The sequence below is a fragment of the Eschrichtius robustus genome, chromosome 3, assembly GCF_028021215.1.
Source record: "Eschrichtius robustus isolate mEscRob2 chromosome 3, mEscRob2.pri, whole genome shotgun sequence".
NCBI lineage: Eukaryota > Metazoa > Chordata > Mammalia > Artiodactyla > Eschrichtiidae > Eschrichtius > Eschrichtius robustus.
In genome coordinates this window covers 32,890,920-32,910,643 of record NC_090826.1, presented here as the reverse complement: position 1 = coordinate 32,910,643, position 19,724 = coordinate 32,890,920, and the positions used below count along the sequence as shown (strand labels likewise).

Below are 19,724 nucleotides of genomic sequence, written 5' to 3'. Positions count from 1 at the left end.
GCATAGTCTTTTAGTTAAGAACTTGACCTTTACTCAGAGGGAAATAATAAGCCATTGAAAGGTTTTGAACAGAGAAGTAATAGGATCTTTTCAGCTACGCTGTAGAGAATAAATTGAAAGGGGACACAGATGGAAGCAGGGAGTCCAGTTAGGAGGCCAATTCATAAATCCAGGTGAGACATGCTGGTGGCTTGGATTAGGGTGGTAGGGGTGGAGGGAGAAGGGAATCATGGAAAGTGAGTAATAACTTGTTCCCCTTTGCAGAAAGAGAGTGTTAATAGATGGGCTGGTCCGTGTGGAGACTGACATGGGAGCCTCAAAACAGGCTATTGTCAGGGTTTTGCCAAAGAAGAGGATAAGGATGATCCTCCCTAGAGTGGTGGCCACTGGTGTAAGGTAGTTCATCTACCCCATCTAACCTGAATGATAAAATGGCTCTCAAACCCTTTCCCTATTTTGCCTTGATTTTCTGTTTGCAAAGCATCCAAGATCTCTTAATTGATGCCTTGGACATAAGTGATCTGATCTCAAGAAAAGAATGACCCCCCACTAGGAATGAATACTTGGTATCAATCTCTTATGATTGTGGTGAGAATCACATATATTTTCTGGGGAACTGAGGGCCAGGAACAAGGTGACCCCAAAACCGTGTAACTCAGATTGGGACTTGAACCCACGGTCTTTTTTTTTTTTTTTTTTTAATTTCTGAGATACACATTTTAAAGTAATAACTAGAATTATGACTTATAACATTATACCAGAACATATAAGATTTTTAGAAATTTCATGTAATGTCTGAAACATTTATATTAACATATTTCCATACAAATAACCCAAGGAAAGTTTAGTATTAGTTGTTTTTTTGTTTGTTTGTTTGTTTGTACTGCAGGTTCTTATCAGTCATCAATTTTATACACATCAGTGTATACATGTCAATCCCAATTGCCCAATTCAGCACACCACCATCCCCACCCCACCGCGGTTTTCCCTTTTGGTGTCCATACGTTTGTTCTCTACATCTGTGTTTCAACTTCTGCCCTGCAAACTGGTTCATCTGTACCATTTTTCTAGGTTCCACATACATGCGTTAATATACGATATTTGTTTTTCTCTTTCTGACTTACTTCACTCTGTATGACAGTCTCTAGATCCATCCATGTCTCAACAAATGACTCAATTTCGTTCCTTTTTATGGCTGAGTAATATTCCATTTTATATATGTACCACATCTTCTTTATCAATTCGTCTGTCGATGGGCATTTAGGTTGCTTCCATGACCTGGCTGTTGTAAATAGTGCTGCAATGAACATTGGGGTGCATGTGTCTTTTTGAATTATGGTTTTCTCTGGGTATATGCCCAGTAGTGGGCTTGCTGGATCATATGGTAATTCTATTTTTAGTTTTTTAAGGAACCTCCATAGTGTTCTCCATAGTGGCTGTATCAATTTACAGTCCCACCAACAGTGCAAGAGGGTTCCCTTTTCTCCACACGCTCTCCAGCATTTGTTGTCTGTAGATTTTCTGATGATGCCCATTCTAACTGGTGTGAGGCGATACCTCATTGTAGTTTTGATTTGCATTTCTCTAATAATTAGTGATGTTGAGCAGCTTTTCATGTGCTTCTTGGCCATCTGTATGTCTTCTTTGGAGAAATGTGTATTTAGGTCTTCTGCCCATTTTTGGATTGGGTTGTTTGTTTCTTTAATATTGAGCGGAATGAGCTGTTTATATATTTTGGAGATTAATTCTTTGTCCGTTGATTCATTTGCAAATATTTTCTCCTATCTGAGGGTTGTCTTTTCATCTTGTTTATGGTTTCCTTTGTTCTGCAAAAGCTTTGAAGTTTCATTAGGCCCCATTTGTTTATTTTTGTTTTTATTTTCATTACTCAAGGAGGTGGATCAAAAAAGATCTTGCTGTGATTTATGTCAAAGAGTGTTCTTCCTATGTTTTCCTATAAGAGTTTTATAGTGTCTGATCTTACATTTAGGTCTCTAATCCATTTTGAGTTTATTTTTGTGTGTGGTATTAGGGAATGTTCTAATGTCATTCGTTTACATGTAGCTGTCCAGTTTTCCCAGCACGACTTATTGAAGAGACTGTCTTTTCTCCATTGTATATCCTTGCCTCCTTTGTCATAGATTAGTTGACCATAGGTGTGTGGGTTTATCTCTGGGCTTTCTATCTTGTTCCATTGATCTGTGTTTCTGTTTTTGTGCCAGTACCATATTGTCTTGATTACTGTGGCTTTGTAGTATAGTCTGAAGTCAGGGAGTCTGATTCCTCCAGCTCCATTTTTTTCCGTCAAGACTGCTTTGGCTATTTGGGGTCTTTTTTGTCTCCATACAAATTTTAAGAATTTTTGTTCTAGTTCCGTAAAAATTTCCATTGGTAATTTGATAGGGATTGCATTGAATCTGTAGATTGTTTTGGGTAGTATAGTCATTTTCACAAAATTCATTCTTCCAATCCAAGAACATGGTATATCTCTCCATATGGTGGTATCATCTTTAATTTCTTTCATCAGTGTCTTATAGTTTTCTGCATACAGGTCTTTTGTCTCCCTAGGTAGGTTTATTCCTAGGTATTTTATTCTTTTTGTTGCAATGGTAAATGGGAGTGTTTCCATAATTTCTCTTTCAGATTTTTCATCATTAGTGTATAGGAATGCAAGAGATTTCTGTGCATTAATTTTGTATCCTGCAACTTTACCAAATTCATTGATTAGCTCTAGTAGTTTTCTGGTGGCATCTTTAGGATTCTCTATGTATAGCATCATGTCATCTGCAAACAGTGACAGTTTTACTTCTTTTCCAATTTGTATGCCTTTTATTTCTTTTTCTTCTCTGATTGCCGTGGCTAGGACTTCCAAAACTATGTTGAATAATAGTGGTGAGAGTGGACATCCTTGTCTCGTTCCTGATCTTAGAGGAAATGCTTTCAGTCTCTCACCATTGAGAATGATGTTTGCTGTGGGTTTGTCATATATGGCCTTTATTATGTTGAGGTAGGTTCCCTCTATGCCCACTTTCTGGAGAGTTTTTATCATAAATGGGTGTTGAATTTTGTCAAAAGCTTTTTCTGCATCTATTGAGATGATCATATGGTTTTTATTCTTCAATTTGTTAATATGGTGTATCACATTGATTGATTTGCATATATTGAAGAATCCTTGCATCCCTGGGATAAATCCCACTTGATCGTGGTGTATGATCCTTTTAATGTGTTGTTGGATTCTGTTTGCTAGTGTTTTGTTGAGGATTTTTGCATCTATATTCATCAGTGATATTGGTCTGTAATTTTCTTTTTTTGTAGTATCTTTGTCTGGTTTTGGTATCAGGGTGATGGTGGCCTCCTAGAATGAGTTTGGGAGTGTTCCTTCCTCTGCTATTTTTTGGAAGAGTTTGAGAAGGATGGGTGTTAGCTCTTCTCTAAATGTTTGATAGAATTCACCTGTGAAGCCATCTGGTCCTGGACTTTTGTTTGTTGGAAGAATTTTAATCACAGTTTCAATTTCATTACTTGTGATTGGTCTGTTCATATTTTCTATCTCTTCCTGGTTCAGTCTTGGAAGGTTATACCTTTCTAAGAATTTGTCCATTTCTTCCAGCTTGTCCATTTTATTGGCATAGAGTTGCTTGTAGTAGTCTCTTAGGATGCTTTGTATTTCTGTAGTGTCTGTTGTAACTTCTCCTTTTTCATTTCTAATTTTATTGATTTGAGTCCTCTCCCTCTTTTTCTTGATGAGTCTGGCTAATGGCTTATCAATTTTGTTTATCTTCTCAAAGAACCAGCTTTTAGTTTTATTGATCTTTGCTATTGTTTTCTTTGTTTCTATTTCATTTATTTCTGCTCTGATTTTTATGATTTCTCTCCTTCTGCCAACTTTGGGTTTTATTTGTTCTTCTTTCTCTAGTTCCTTTAGGTGTAAGGTTAGATTGTTTACTTGAGATTTTTCTTGTTTCTTTAGGTAGACTTGTATAGCTATAAACTTCCCTCTTAGAACTGCTGTTGCTGCATCCCATAGGTTTTGGATCGTCGTGTTTTCATTGTCATTTGTCTCTAGGTATTTTTTGATTTCCTCTTTGATTTCTTCAGTGATCTCTTGGTTATTTAGTAACGTATTGTTTAGCCTCCATGTGTTTGTGTTTTTTCCATTTTTTTCCCTGTAATTGATTTCTAATCTCATAGCGTTGTGGTCAGAAAAGATGCTTGATATGATTTCAATTTTCTTAAATTTACTGAGGCTTGATTTGTGACCCAAGATGTGATCTATCCTAGAGAATGTTCCGTGCGCACTTAAGAAGAAAGTGTAATCTGCTGGTTTTGGATGGAATGTCCTATAAATATCAATTAAATCTATCTGGTCTATTGTGTCATTTAAAGCTTCTGTTTCCTTATTTATTTTCATTTTGGATGATCTGTCCATTGGTGTAAGTGAGGTGTTGAAGTCCCCCACTATTATTGTGTTACTGTCGATTTCCTCTTTTATAGCTGTTAGCAGTTGCCTTATGTATTGAGGTACTCCTATGTTGGGTGCATATATATTTATAATTGTTATATCTTCTTCTTGGATTGATCCCTTGATCATTATGTAGTGTCCTTCCTTGTCTCTTGTAACATTCTTTATTTTAAAGTCTATTTTATCTGATATGAGTATAGCTACTCCAGCTTTCTTTTGATTTCCATTTGCATGGAATATCTTTTTCCATCCCCTCACTTTCAGTCTGTATGTGTCCCTAGGTCTGAAGTGGGTCTCTTGTAGACAGCATATGTATGGGTCTTGTTTTTGTATCCATTCAGCAAGCCTGTGTCTTTTGGTTGGAGCATTTAATCCATTCACGTTTAAGGTAATTATCGATATGTATGTTCCTATGACCATTTTCTTAATTGTTTTGGGTTTGTTTTTGTAGGTCCTTTTCTTCTCTTGTGTTTCCCACGTAGAGAAGTTCCTTTAGCATTTGTTGTAGAGCTTGTTTGGTGGTGCTGAATTCTCTTAGCTTTTGCTTGTCTGTAAAGCTTTTGATTTCTCCGTCAAATCTGAATGAGATCCTTGCTGGGTAGAGTAATCTTGGTTGTAGGTTCTTCCCTTTCATCACTTTAAGTATATCATGCCACTCCCTTCTGGCCTGTAGAGTTTCTGCTGAGAAATCAGCTGTTAACCTTATGGGAGTTCCCTTGTATGTTATTTGTCGTTTTTCCCTGGTTGCTTTCAATAATTTTTCTTGGTCTTTAATTTTTTCCAATTTGATTACTATGTGTCTCGGCGTGTTTCTCCTTGGGTTTATCCTGTATGGGACTCTCTGTGCTTCCTGGACTTGGGTGGCTATTTCCTTTCCCATGTTAGGGAAGTTTTCGACTATAATATCTTCAAATATTTTCTCTGGTCCTTTCTCTCTCACTTCTCCTTCTGGGACCCCTATAATGCGAATGTTGTTGCGTTTAATGTTGTCCCAGAGGTCTCTTAGGCTGTCTTCATTTCTTTTCATTCTTTTTTCTTTAGTCTGTTCCGCAGCAGTGAATGCCACCATTCTGTCTTCCAGGTCACTTATCCGTTCTTCTGCCTCAGTTATTCTGCTATTGATTCCTTCTAGTGTAGTTTTCATTTCAGTTATTGTATTGTTCATCTCTGTTTGTTTGTTCTTTAATTCTTCTAGGTCTTTGTTAAACATTTCTTGCATCTTCTCGATCTTTGCCTCCATTCTTATTCCAAGGTCCTGGATCATCTTCACTATCATTATTCTGAATTCTTTTTCTGGAAGGTTGCCTATCTCCACTTCATTTAGTTGTTTTTCTGGGGTTTTATCTTGTTCCTTCATCTGGTATATAGCCCTCTGCCTTTTCATCTTGTCTATCTTTCTGTGAATGTGGTTTTTGTTCCACAGGCTGCAGAATTGTAGTTTTTCTTGCTTCTGCTGTCTGCCCTCTGGTGGTTGAGGCTATCTAAGAGGCTTAATGGGAGGCTCTGGTGGTGGGTAGAGCTGACTGTTGCTCTGGTGGTCAGAGCTCAGTAAAACTTTAATCCACTTGACTGTTGATGGGTGGGGCTGGGTTCCCTCCCTGTTGGTAGTTTTGCCTGAGGCAACCCAACATTGGAGCCTACCTGGGCTCTTTGGTGGGGCTAATGACAGACTCTGGGAGTGTTCACGCCAAGGAGTACTTCCCAGAACTTCTGCTGCCAGTGTCCTTGTCCCCACGGTGAAACAGAGCCACCCCCTGCCTCTGTAGGAGACCTTCCAACACTAGCAGGTAGGTATGGTTCAGTCTCCCCCGGGTTCACTGCTCCTTCCCCTGGGTCCCCATGCACACAGTACTTTGTGTGCGCCCTCCAAGAGTGGGGTCTCTGTGTCCCCCAGTCCTGTCGAAGCCCTGCAATCAATTCCCACTAGGCTTCAAAGTCTGATTCTCCATGAATTCCTCCTCCCCTTGCCACACCCCCAGGTTGGGAAGCCTGACGTGGGCCTCAGAACCTTCACTCCAGTGGGTGGACTTCTGTGGTATAAGTGTTCGCCAGTCTGTGAGTCACCCACCCACCAGTTATGGGATTTGATTTTACTGTGATTGCGCCCCTCCTACCGTCTCATTGTGGCTTCTCCTTTGTCTTTGGATGTGGGGTATCTTTTTTGGTGCGTTCCAGTGTCTTCCTGTCAATGATTGTCCAGCCACTAGTTGTGATTCTGGTGTTCTCGCAAGAGGGAGTGAGAGCACGTCCTTCTACTCTGCCATCTTGGTTCCTCTCTCAAACCCACCGTCTTTTAACTGAGATCACACCTGGTCTCAGGACTTAATGAAGCTCAGGTTCTTGATGTCTCATCGCAGAAAGAATTCAGTGAGAGACAAAGTGATAGGTAAGAAGTGGATTTATTTAGGGAGAAACAGGCTCCACAGACAGTGTGGGCCATCTCAGAAGGTGAGAGTGGCCCCAGGGTATGGGGTTGTCAGTTGTTATAGGGGTGGGTAATTTCATAGGCTAATGAGTGGGAGGGGAATTCCAGCTATTTTGGGGAAGGGGTGGGGATTTTCAGGAATTGGGCCACTGCCCACTTTTTTTTTTTTAATTTTTGTATTTTATTTTTTTATACAGCAGGTTCTTATTAGTGATCATTTTATACACATCAGTGTATACATGTCAATCCCAATCTCCCAATTCATCACACCACCACCACCCACCCACACCACTTTCCCCCCTTGGTGTCCATACGTTTGTTCTCTACATCTGTGTCTCTATTTCTGCCCTGCAAACTGGTTCATCTGTACCATTTTTCTAGGTTCCGCATATATGCATTAATATATGATATTTGTTTTTCTCTTTCTGACTTACTTCACTCTGTATGACAGTCTCTAGATCCATCCACGTCTCAACAAATGACCCAATTTCGTTCCTTTTTATGGCTGAGTAATATTCCATTTTATATATGTACCACATCTTCTTTATCCATTCGTCTGTCGATGGGCATTTAGGTTGCTTCCATGACCTGGCTATTGTAAATAGTGCTGCAATGAACATTGGGGTGCATGTGTCTTTTTGAATTATGGTTTTCTCTTGGTATATGCCCAGTAGTGGGCTTGCTGGATCATATGGTAATTCTATTTTTAGTTTTTTAAGGAACCTCCATAGTGTTCTCCATAGTGGCTGTATCAATTTACATTCCCACCAACAGTGCAAGCGGGTTCCCTTTTCTCCACACCCTCTCCAGCATTTGTTGTTCATAGATTTTCTGATGATGCCCATTCTAACTGGTGTGAGGCGATACCTCATTGTAGTTTTTTTTTAAAATTAATTTATTTATTTATTAATTTTTATTTTTGGCTGCGTTGGGTCTTCGTTGCTGCATGCAGGCTTTCTCTTGTTGTGGCGAGCGGGGGGCTACTCTTCGTTGAGGTGTGTGGGCTTCTCATTGCGGTGGCTTCTCTTGTTGTGGAGCACTTTTTGACCTTTATGGTCAGCCTTGGAACAGTCGTGGCACCTCTGGGTGTGTCATTTAGCACGCTGTATTACAATGAGTGTATACTGAGGCTCAAGGTCTAGTGGAAGTCGACTTGTCTGCCATCTTGGACCTATTTGTTTCTAATCAGTTTATGTCGTGTCCTCGGGCTATGTCATTCTTTTAAAGGTTGTGCCCTGCCCCCTTCCCTCCTGTTTCAACCCCATCAGTTTCTTTTGCATCTAGCTCATTCTATCCTCTGTCTCCCACACAGACTACCAAATCTATGTTACTCCCCTGTTTAAAAACCTTCACTGGGCCATTCCCAACAGTATGGCATGAACTTTAAGGCCCTTCATTACCTGACATCACTCTACTCTTCTAGGCCTTTTCTGACACTTTCCTTTGATATACCCCAGAGCGGTAACCAAGACAAGAAGACTGGAACTATGCATGAAGGCACTGAAATTTAGCACAAAAAATCGAGACACTGACTTTAAAAGATTGCATGGCACTCCTTCAGCAGCACAGTTAAAAACCTTCCCACCTACACTGTCAGATAATGCACATTGTTGATAACTCCAGTCTGTTCTGTTCACATCATAAATTAAAGCTGATTTGAGGATGAGGTTAGTGTGTCCTTCCCTGAAGCCAAAATCCTTCATTGTCGCTCTGGAAATAGGCAGTTCTCAGTCACCCTGAAACTCTCCTTGCCCTCCAAGTAAGCCATCCTGTTTTTCACATGGCTCTGTGGTAAGCCCACCAGCAGGAATACTTTCCATTTCAGTGTCTGCCTGTGTAACCCCTTATGGGACAACTCAGTGTCACCTCCTCTGCCAAGGCTTTCCTGGCCCCGCCCTGTATTCACCAGCCTGTTTTTGCACTACACAGTGAAGTCTCATCTTTATTCAGGAGTCGCATTTTAACTCCCATGAACTGGACAAAAATTATGATCAGAATTACCTGCAGAAATCCCTTAGGAAGATGTCACTTGTCATGCCAAAACCTTGGTTCTCTGTACACCAACGCCAAACAGAAATACAGAGACAGAGCTATGGAAGAGAAAGAAAGAGTGGCTTTATTTCTTTGCCAGGCAGAGAGGGAACACAGCAGGCTAGTGCCTCAAGAACTGTGCCCCCCTCACTGGGGAATAGGGAGAGGTTATACAGTCCGGGGTAGTGGTCAGAGGTATGTGGTAAGGATCAAGGCAGCGACAAGTCTTGCATTCTTCTTTCTTCTGCACAGTTTCAAAAGGGTGGGGTTGCTGACAGGATTAGCTTGTGTGCAGGGTCTCTGGTGGTCTCCTAATCTTGATGAGCTTCTCTGGTCCCTTTAATCTTGCCTCAGGTGGTTTCCTGGCTGCTCCTCCCTAGATTAGCAACTGTTCGAATCTGCCCTTTGGAACTCAGGGAAGGTCATGGAGGCTGGAATCTTGCCTACAAGAAATGAGGGACAAAACACCCTCCATGCCCGGGAACCCCACAGGGCTCTGCTCGGCATCACTTGGGAGACTGCTGTGTTGTCTCCTGTGGAACAAGGCAGCCAGTTTTCCTACAGCATGGCAACAAATCACTGTTTATAAAGTATTTCATTTAGGTGTCAGATTGTTACAAACTGTTTCAATGACTGTAATCACGTTTACTGTGGCAAAATGCACACACTATAAGGCTTGTGGAATCTGAGACCCACTGAGACGACCATCTACCACCATCTCCCCAGTACGTCATCTTTCTCAGCAGGGGACACACTCATTGAGTGGAATGGCAGGTAGGTGCCTCCTTCCCTTCTTCCCTCCCTGCTAAGCTAGCATTCACACGAGGAGAATTCACCTAAGTTAAGATATGACCCTTGTTCTGTATTATCTTTTTTTTTTTTGGCTGCACGGCTTGTGGGATCTTAGTTCCCTGACCAGGGATTGAACCCACGACCTCGGCAGTGAAAGCGCGGGGTCCTAACCACTGGACTGCCAGAGAATTCCCTGTATTATTTTTATAATTCCTTGTTCTGAAATGACCTGTCCAACGAACCAAACTGAGTGCTCCAGAAGCACTCAGAATAGATTCCCAAGGATGATCACAATGCTTTCTTAGCACAGAATAAGAATTAGTAAAAGTCGGATAGGACTTCCCTGGTGGTGCAGTGGTTGAGAATCTGCCTGCCGATGCAGGGGACATGGGTTCGAGCCCTGGTCTGAGAAGATCCCACATGCCACGGAGCAACTAGGCCCGTGAGCCACAACTGCTGAGCCTGCGCGTCTGGAGCCTGCGCTCCGCAACAAGAGAGGCCGCGATAGTGAGAGGCCCGCGCACCGCGATGAAGAGTGACCGCAACTAGAGAAAGCCCTCGCACAGAAATGAAGACCCAACACAGCCAAAAATAAATAAATAAATAAATTAATAGAATGTTTAAAAAGAAAAAGTTGGATAAGATCAAACAATCTCCTTTATGTCCAGCCCCACCCTTGCCCACCTCTGAATAATTAATGCAGGGAGACTCCAGGCCACATATTTACCTTTAGGCCAAAAACCAGCATAAGAGCCAGCCTCCCTCTCTATAGGACAGTCCACAGCATCACCCTTAACAGCACTTTCTTGCTGTTTTTATTATATCGAATCCAACCTCTTCAGCATGGAGCTCAAGGCCACATCCCTGACCACTCTCCCTTCTTTTCCCACTCCCATGATTCCTTTTCTATATGGCTGCTTAGGGTCTCCAGCCTGCCAAGTGGGCACCACAATCTCAGACATTTTTAACCACCACGATCCCCCACGTAACCCCACCACACACACAAGTGGGAGCTGGGCCCTGCTGAATAGAGAGCCAGTCCTGGCTGGGTAATTTCAATATAGTTCTCTGTCTTTATTGATACACCACTGCACACATGAGGGAAACAGTGCTTTTCTAGAAAACATTGGAGTCCATCACATTTCAGATGTGGATGTAAACCCTGATGTAAGCAAGGGACTCTGGCAGTCGGAGCAGCTGCAGTAGCGCTCAGAGGAGCAATCACTCTTTGTGGCAGGTTTTTGGGAAATGATCATCCCTTCCAGGTTCTTCATTTTGTTTTCCACTGTCTGAAGTTTTTTCAGAATTTTCTCTTGCAGACCCAGAGATAGGAAGATATTATTGTCTTGAAATGGGAGACCATTCCCTTCTGGGTGGACCAGCAAAGCCTGAAAAAAATCTGAGCCTTTCTTGTAAAGTTTGTAGAGTGTGATTGCAAACAACAATATTTTCTAAAATAAAACAACAGAAGTTGAACGTTACTTGTTTATTCATGTGAAATGCCACAGTTTACCGTAGATGCAAAAACAAAAGACGACTCTAAAAGTAATAATAATCCCTCATTCCTATGCCAAGCCTTCTAACAAAACATCTTCACACCTATTTTGTCTTTTGATCTTTACCACGGAATGGAGTGGTAGGCAGGTCAGGGATTATTATAATTAATATAATTAATAAAGATTATAATAGTAGATACTGTTTGCTGAAAGTCCGCCTCATGCAAGGCTCTATGCTAGGAGTTTCCTTCCCTATGCAGGACCTACGTATGTAGAAAAAAACAGAGCTGGATAACCATTTAGATGCCTTCCAGTTTGGCCTCTGTCATTGTCCAAGGTCATATACTTGGAAATGGTAGAGCCAGGACTGGAATCCAGGAATTCTGATTTCCATGTATATTCTCTTAGGACACAGTGGTCTGAAACACTGGATTTCCTGGTCATAGAAAAAAATTTTTTTAATGTGCTAGGACAGAGTCCTGGTAGGAAAAGAAAGAAAAATCATCTTTTTTCCTTATAATAACTAGCACTGCTTATTGAGTACTACTGTGTGCTAGGCTTTATACATACAAGATCTCCTTTAATCCTCACCAAAACCCTGAGGGAGGCACTGTTAGCAAGCCGATTTCACAGATAAGGAAAGTGGGGTTTACAGGCTAAGTGATTGCTCTCAGATCACACAGCAAGTGACAGAATGAAGAAGCCCCTGTCTGACTCCACAGCTTATTAATCAGTCTGTTATACTACCTCTTTTTCTTGGCTGAGGTGTCTGGAGGGCTGCGAATTCATCTTTCTGATTGAATTAAACAATAACCAAACAAGAGCAGAACCCAGAAGTACAGATAAGAGTTTGGTGTTTTGCCTTCTATTCTTCTATATTCTAATTGAAATACATGTATATGAATATGTAGACACACAAATCCCTGTTGGGGATTTAGGTCATTTGGACTATATTAAATGAGATTTTTGGAGAAGAATTTAATTTAGAATCCTAAAAATTGGGTTCAAATCTCAGCTTTGCCAGCTTTTACAATCTATGTCACCTTGGGTCAGTGATAACCAAGTTCCCTCACCTACAAAATGGAGATAATAACCCTGCCCTGCCTACCATGCAAGGTTTTGAGAGGTTCATGTGACTGATTTCTTAACAGTCGTGACATGAAAATAAGTGAATGCTACAAAATAATCCAGTAATAACTTATCTCAGCATTTACCAAGTAAACCAGTCACCCTTTAACAAAGCCCTCTTTAAATCCCATCTCCTTAAATTTAGGCTGAACCTCAATGCACCTCTGTTTCCTTGTTCGTCATGTGAAAATAACCTCTATTTCATGGAATTGTTGGGATTCTCAAAGCATTTTAACTATATTGTCAATATAGCTATTATTGGTAATTAAACAGAAGTATGTAAAATCCTAAATGTTTTTCATGATCCCAGCCAATTGTACTCCTATTCCCAAAAAGAGCCCCTGTATATTCATTGTGATGACTAAATAAATATACATGCTTCCTCATCAGTTACAGAGCAAAGGCACAGTAAGAACAGAAAGGCGAAACCCAAGATCCCACTTCTACTTGCAGTGCTATTCTATAAGAGGTACTCCACACGGTGTCTGGCACACGGTTAGACACTCAAAGATGAATACAAATATATGATCAAATAAATTTGGAGGTAAGGCTGCCCTCTCAGATTATGAACTTCTTTAATGTGTTTTATTATAAGACAAGCCAAAGATCATTGTGAGAAAGACCATTTTTATGCCAAAAACCTAACTGATGGAAGTTTTTAAGGATAACGTAGTTTCAACCAACTTCAGAGACAAAGGTTCACTTTGGTTTATCTGCATGGCCTTAAAACTGGGTGGCAGCCATATGGGAGAGAACTGACCAAATTTCAATGTAAAACTATTTAAATTTCTCTGTAACAAAAGAGTATAACCTGAATTGACTGAACACTTCGTTTCCATAAGGCATATACTCCTATTCCCAACAAAATCAAAAAGGAAATCCCCAGGATAACTTGCACAGCCGGAGCAAGATTATCTAGTAGCCCCAAATTTGTTTGCTGAGGCACACTAGTCTCTCCCAGAAAAGTTGCTTGTAGATAATTCCATATCGAGCTCAGAGAGAGATAATCTATTATGATGTCCCAGATAGAAGACAAAGGTGACATTTTAATATAACAGCAGCTCCAGGAACTGCATGTGCAGAGGCTTTAGGAACCTAGATACGAGTTAGGAAGAGTGGTCTGGGAGTCCAGTTCTGAAGCCATTGTGAGCTGTGCTTTGTGATATCACTGTTCTGAAGCTCAGCTTGTTTCCCACTCACCCACTGAAACTTCTCACTCAAAATCAAGCAGACAGTGGCCTGAGTTTTCAGTTCAGTCACAGCACTCTCTCTAATCTTCGGCAAGTCCTAGCTCTAACACAGCACTGTCCAACAGAACTTTCTGCAATGATGGAAATGTTCTGTATTTGCTCTGTCCAACATGGAAGCCACTAGTCACTTGAAATGTGGACAGTGTGGCTGAGGAACTGAATTTTACATTTTATTAAATGTAAATTTAAGTAGCCACATGTGGCTACTGGTTACCCTCTTAAACAGTGTATAGATCATTTCCAACAATCCATGGGATGGAGAGCAATTATTTTCACAATTCAACTGAGAAAACCGAGGTTAAGTGGAGATTAGAGGAGACAGGATCTAAAAAGGGCTTTCCTAAAGAGCGAATAGTTTACTTGGTAAATGTGGAGGGAGGTTATTACTGGATCATTTTGTAGCATTTCCTTTTTCATATGTCACTATTGCTTAGAAATCGTGATCTTTGGAAAAGCTTTTGACATATTTGAGCCTCATTTTGCTCATCTGTTTACATCTCCTTCATAAGATTTATATTAGGAACAAATGGTATAATTTCCTAAGCACTTTGTAAACAGTAGCATGCTGTACCATAACCTATATGCCATGTTATCAAATCCATTATTTACTGACTAGTACCTACCTACTCAACAAGGAGGTATGAAAGTATAAAATATAAGGTCTGTTCCCAAAAATCTTACATGAAAAAAGGTAGTTCACACACAAGCGTATAATATAAATTGTGAGATCAGTTACCAAGACAGCAAGAATCCAAAAGAGGGTTTGCACCAAGAGGAGGGGAGGGGCATGGTAAGTAAGGAGAGAAAGGGTCAGTTACGACAACTTCTAGAAAAATATTGTCTGACGCTATTCTGATTTGTTCATCTGGTTGACTGAAAGAAAGAAAATGAATAGGGAAGCCTGGTGGAGAAAGAATAACTGTTTTGTTCTTGCAGGAAGCAGAGGTATGGCAAGTTGCTTGAGATGTCAGGGACACATCCAGAAAGTGGAGTCTAGAATGTTGTTGGATATATAGTACCATGTCAGGGCGAAATGACCTACTGATTTAGGAGCGACTGCTAATGATGTTAAACCCATAGTCAGCTAGTGACTGACCACAACCAGAATCTTTTCTAGAAAGGAATACAAATTACTCAGATAAGACTTGGGATTTTACTATAACAAGTTAAACCTAGGTCAGAAACCATAAAGAATGATAACCAAAAACTTTTTGGAGAAAAATATGGTTGTGACAACTGAATCATTACCCAAGACTTCCTATACTAGATGAGATCCCCCTGTTACATGGCACCTTAGACTTTACTTTCAAAGCACTTAACACGATTAAGGTTATTTGTGCAATTTTGGGTTTAATATATCTTCCCTGACTATTGTAAACTCAAGGAAGACAGGGACCATGTCCATTTTATTGACTACTGTATCCCTAGTGCTTGGTACTTAGCAGGCATTCGAATATTTTTAAGTAAATACAAAGTCCCCTAGAAGAATTCCAAATATCTTTATAGCCTAAACTGTTCAATCATCAAGTGCCTATTACCGTATTTGTGTACTCGTTTCTATAGAAGCTTTATAGAGTAGCTGTTAAGAGGATAGGCCTTTGGGAGTATAATGGATCTGGGTTCAAATTTTGGCTGTACTATTCACTAACTTTGTTACCTTGGGCAGGTTACTTAACTTGAGGCTCAATATCTTCATTGGTAAAGTGAGAGTAATTCCTACCTTGTAGGGCTACTATAATGAGAATTCGATAATTTGTGTAAAAGAGGGCAACTATTACTTATACTGATGTTTATGACCAAATGCAAGGTATTGTGGATCTCAATAGTATAAAGTCCCTCAAAGAGAATCTAGTCTGAAAACCCATTTATTGTTTGACTCCCCTCTCGGACACCTGAACACCTCCAATGATGACTTTATCACCATGCAAGGTATCTCAGCCCACCTTTAGTGTCATCCATCCATCCATCCCTCAGTCACTTCCACATTGTGCCCTATTAGGATTTCTTGACTTACACTGCAACTTATGATTTATGCAGTGCCTACTTTCAAACCTTCACTAGGTTCTTCATTGTCTTTCAAACAAAATCCAAAATCTAGACCATGGTTACAGGCACTAAAATACCTGGCTCCTGCTGACCTATCCAATCTTCTCTCTTACCCCTTTCCCTTTTATTCTCTTAACTCTATAGCTCTACTAGATTTGTCAATGTCACTAACACACCAAGCTGTTGTACCACAAAGCCTTGGCACATAATTGGATTATCCTAACTCCTATTATTTCTTCAGGTTTAAACACTGCTTCCTTTAAGGAAGATTTTCCTGTCCTCTTTTTTGGTTCCCTCAGTCAGGGCATCTTTTGTAGCACTTTTATTTAACTAATTATTTGTAGTGTTTTGTTTAATGTCTGTCTTCCTGACTAGACTCTAATCTCCAGGATGCAGGAAACTTACCCTGTCATGTTCAACATTCTCCCCAGGAGCTGGCAGAAGGTGTGTGCTTAGTAAATATTTGGCTATAGCTTTCCTATGCCTCTTGTCTTCTCTTTTCCAGGCTAAACCTGCCAAATACAGGTTGACAGGTTTTTAAATCTCCTGACTATCCCAGTTACTTCCTCAGAGAGGTTCAGGCCTCCAAATGCAGGCCGTCACAGACTATATTTCTGCAAGTGTAGACAAGGCAGGCCTGCTAGCACAGTGGGCCACTCTTTGCAGACTCAGCTGTACATAATTGGAGGCTGTGTCCCGAATCTGGAGTATAAAGCCGCGAGGCCTCACAGTCTACCATGGGGGTGAAGAGGGGACCAAGCAACTTTTCTGACTTTCAGAAGTTTCTTTCCCAAAGAAAAACTGACTTTTTCATAGGTCACATGATATTCACAGAAACAATAGTTTCTCCTTTCCACCTCTTTCTCAAATGAGTAACTGTCAACACTGGACGTATGACTGGAGTTGGATCTGCATGACCTGGCTTTTACCTATGCTTCAAACTTTATCTCCCACTACTCACTTTCACAAAAAATACAGCTTAATTACAGAACTGTGGTATTTTTGGTACTTTAAATACCACCTGCCACTTTCCACCCTTCTTCCTTCACATTAAGTTCCCCTCCCTGATATTTTTCCAGTCAGATGAGATTGGAAACTGGGCTCCACCTCTTCCTAGCTTTTATCAGCTAGGCAAGACACTTCATCCCTCTCTTAAGTTTTTATCTGTCAAATAAGAATACTAACAGTACTGACTTCATGCTGTTATGAAAATTCAACAAGATAATTTTATGTAAAGTGCTAAAAAAAAAAAAGTGTAATTATCCTGCATTCTCACAGCACTTCCCACTTCATATTCTGGGCCACTGCTTCTAGAACTTTTCTGTGCCTATGAATCATCTGGAGATCTTACTGAAATGCAGATTTTGGACCAGGAGGTCTGGACTTGACATTCTACATTTTGCACAAGCTCCTAGGTGATGCCCATGCTGCTGACCCATGGCCACACTTGGATTAAAATGTGTAAGCTACCCCAGCTCTCACATTAAAGCTCCATGATGGCAGATCCTGTCACCAATCTGCTTTGTTAATCTCCCAAAACATCTGGAATTATCTTTAAATATTTGGCTAATGACTCTGTTCTCCAGTGACTGTCCTTCGCAGTGCAGGTCAAAAGTAGGTAACCTGGGACCGAGAGGATAGGTTAGGGATGAAATCCCTAGGAAGGCTGATCAAAACCTTTCTTCTCCATTATTCCCCACTCACTCTCTTTCACACATGTGCTCTTGAACATGGGGAAACATGGAAGCAAGAGAATTCTGGGTAAAATTCAAGAATCAAAGTGTCTGGTATTCTCGACTTCCACCTATCATTTTAGGAGGCACAAACTCAGTGCTTCCAGGTCTGTGTCAGGGGTTGGGGACAAACCCCAAAGAGACATCAAGTAAAAATGACAGTACTAAAAACTTCAAAAATAACCCTCTGATCTTCTATATTATCATATAATCACACATGCTGGTTTTTAACAGAACATTGTCTTCAATAAAGATCAAACGAAGCAAGCCGCTACAACTGGAACAGAAAATGATCTTAGGGTCATCTTAAAGCAAACTTTCAATTGGGTTCTGAAAATTAGGGTTTGGTTCCACTGCAAATGGACTCACTTGTTCCTTTCAGGAGGTAGGAGTCAGAGGCGGTTTAAAGGATATAGTTGAGTCTATTTTATCTTGGCCGAACTGGGCGGCATGTGGGATCTTAGTTCCCTGACCAGGGATCGAAACTGCCCCCTGCAGTGGGAGTGCAGAGCCCTACCCACTGGACGACCAAGGAATTCCATTTTATTATTTATTTATTTATTTAAAAAATTTATTTTTGGCTGCGTTGAGTCTTCATTGCTGTGTGCAGGCTTTCTCTAGTTGCAGCGAGCCGAGGCTACTCTTTGTTGCGGTGCGCGGGCTTCTCATCGCAGTGGCTTCTCGTTGCAGAGCACGGGCTCCAGGTGTGCGGGCTTCAATAGTTGTGGTGCATGGGCTCAGTAGTTGTGGCTCGCAGGCTCTAGGGCGCAGGCTCTGTAGTTGTGGCTCACTGGCTTAGTTGCTCCACGGCATGTGGGATCTTCCTGGACCAGGGCTCAAACCCGTGTCCCCTGCACTGACAGGCGGATTCTTAACCACTGCGCCACCAGGGAAGCCCTCCCCTTTATTTTTAAATTTTTACAATTTTGTTTTGGCTGGATATAGTTGTCTTAAACAAATTAGCAGCTTTCTCTTGGTCTGATCTAAAAATCTCTAGTATTAGGAATTCTTTAAATGAGGCCACTGGTTATTTCTCATGCTCAGATCACAGATAAGGACCTTTCAAAATGATCACCTACACCTCCTCACTTCCTAAGTGAGGAAACTGAAGCCCACAGAAGAAATTAGCCAAAGATCCCAAAGGAGTCAGTAGTGACCTCAACCTCTAAGATGTTCCACTCTGTCACTTTTTCTTTCAACAGAATCTTGTTTGAGAATCCTGTTACCTACTAGGATCTGAGCCAAGAAATGACTTGGGCTTGGGGGGTGCTTTAGACTCTTAGGGTGAGGAGGTGGCAGAATGAAATCCCTGAAGAGCTGATAAAACAAGGTATTAAGGGTCAGAGAAAAGATCTTAAAATCTTAACTAGAGGCATAAGAGAGGGATATTAGGAGTATGAGTCGTTTCATTGCTAGCTAATGAAAGTGGCTGAAAACTTTAAAAGGAACAGAGAATAAAGCTTCTGTATTTATAAGAATACATTCCATCCTCTTCCCCCAAATCCATTTCTTCCTTTTGTAGTCCCACCTCAATTGGCTTTATCACTACTGAACCTTAAGTTTTCCTCAAAACGTTTCCTTCACCCTCCAACATCCAATAATCCTCTTGAATTTTTCAATTTCATCTACTCATCCCTCTACTGCAGTTGTCAGTACAGACTCTCACCAAGTTTGCCTCAATTACTTCAGTAGTCTTAATATCTACTGTTTCCATTCTCAGCCCCTCAAATCACACTCATTTCGAGTGATCTATAGATTATTAATATGACTGTTTTGTTTAAAATTCTTCAAAGGCTCTCAGCTGCCTATGGACTCAAGTCCAAAGTCCTTAGTGTTCATGGTTTGGTTCCCGCCTATCTCTACAATAATCTCATCTGCTCCAGTGCTCCCCTTTTACTGCCAGCCTATCAAATTATCTGTAGTTGCCTGGAAACATGACTTTACATCTCTGAATTTGCTGTGCCCTTCACATTATGTTCGGCATACGCTCTCCTTTCTACCTGGACAACTCCTGGACATCCTCTTCTGGGAGCTATCTTGACTCCCAGAGCTAATTATTCTATCTCGGAATTTTCTTTCCACAAAAATTTTAAGACAATAGTCATTCAAAAAGAAGCTTGATCTGAATGGTTTGGTTAATAAGAAACAAAAAACTACTGGGGTAAAATATAAGTGCACATTCCAGAAAATATAAGTGCAATTCCAATTTATGTGTGGCATGAAAACTCATTATGACTAAACAAAAAATGGGTGAAAAATTGTAATTTATTGAAACTTAACTCAAAAAATATAAGATGCTGTAGTGTACAATATATTACACAGAGCACCCTCAGGTGCACATTCAAGTCAAGTAAGAACATA

At 40.7% G+C, this 19,724-nt stretch overlaps 1 protein-coding gene across 1 annotated transcript; it reads right to left on the bottom strand.

Annotated features, from left to right (window-relative positions):
* Positions 1-10,846: 10,846 nt before the first annotated feature.
* On the bottom strand, positions 10,847-13,379 carry TMCO2 (transmembrane and coiled-coil domains 2). The gene is made up of 2 exons (XM_068539606.1): positions 13,146-13,379; positions 10,847-11,161 (listed from the first exon to the last, which is right to left on the bottom strand). The coding sequence occupies exons 1-2, from the start codon at positions 13,377-13,379 to the stop codon at positions 10,847-10,849; spliced, it is 549 nt and encodes a 182-aa protein (XP_068395707.1).
* Between the last annotated feature and the right edge of the window lie 6,345 nt (positions 13,380-19,724).

Bases quoted from the DNA above. Each gene is read 5' to 3' on its own strand.
- TMCO2 (XM_068539606.1), bottom strand. From the start codon at position 13,379: ATGTCACCTTTGTCTTCTATCTGGGACATCATAATAGATTATCTCTCT. The intron at 11,162-13,145 runs GTTATACTCTTT...GTTTTATTTTAG, and splicing joins GAAGTGTTCAGTCAATTCAG to AAAATATTGTTGTTTGCAAT.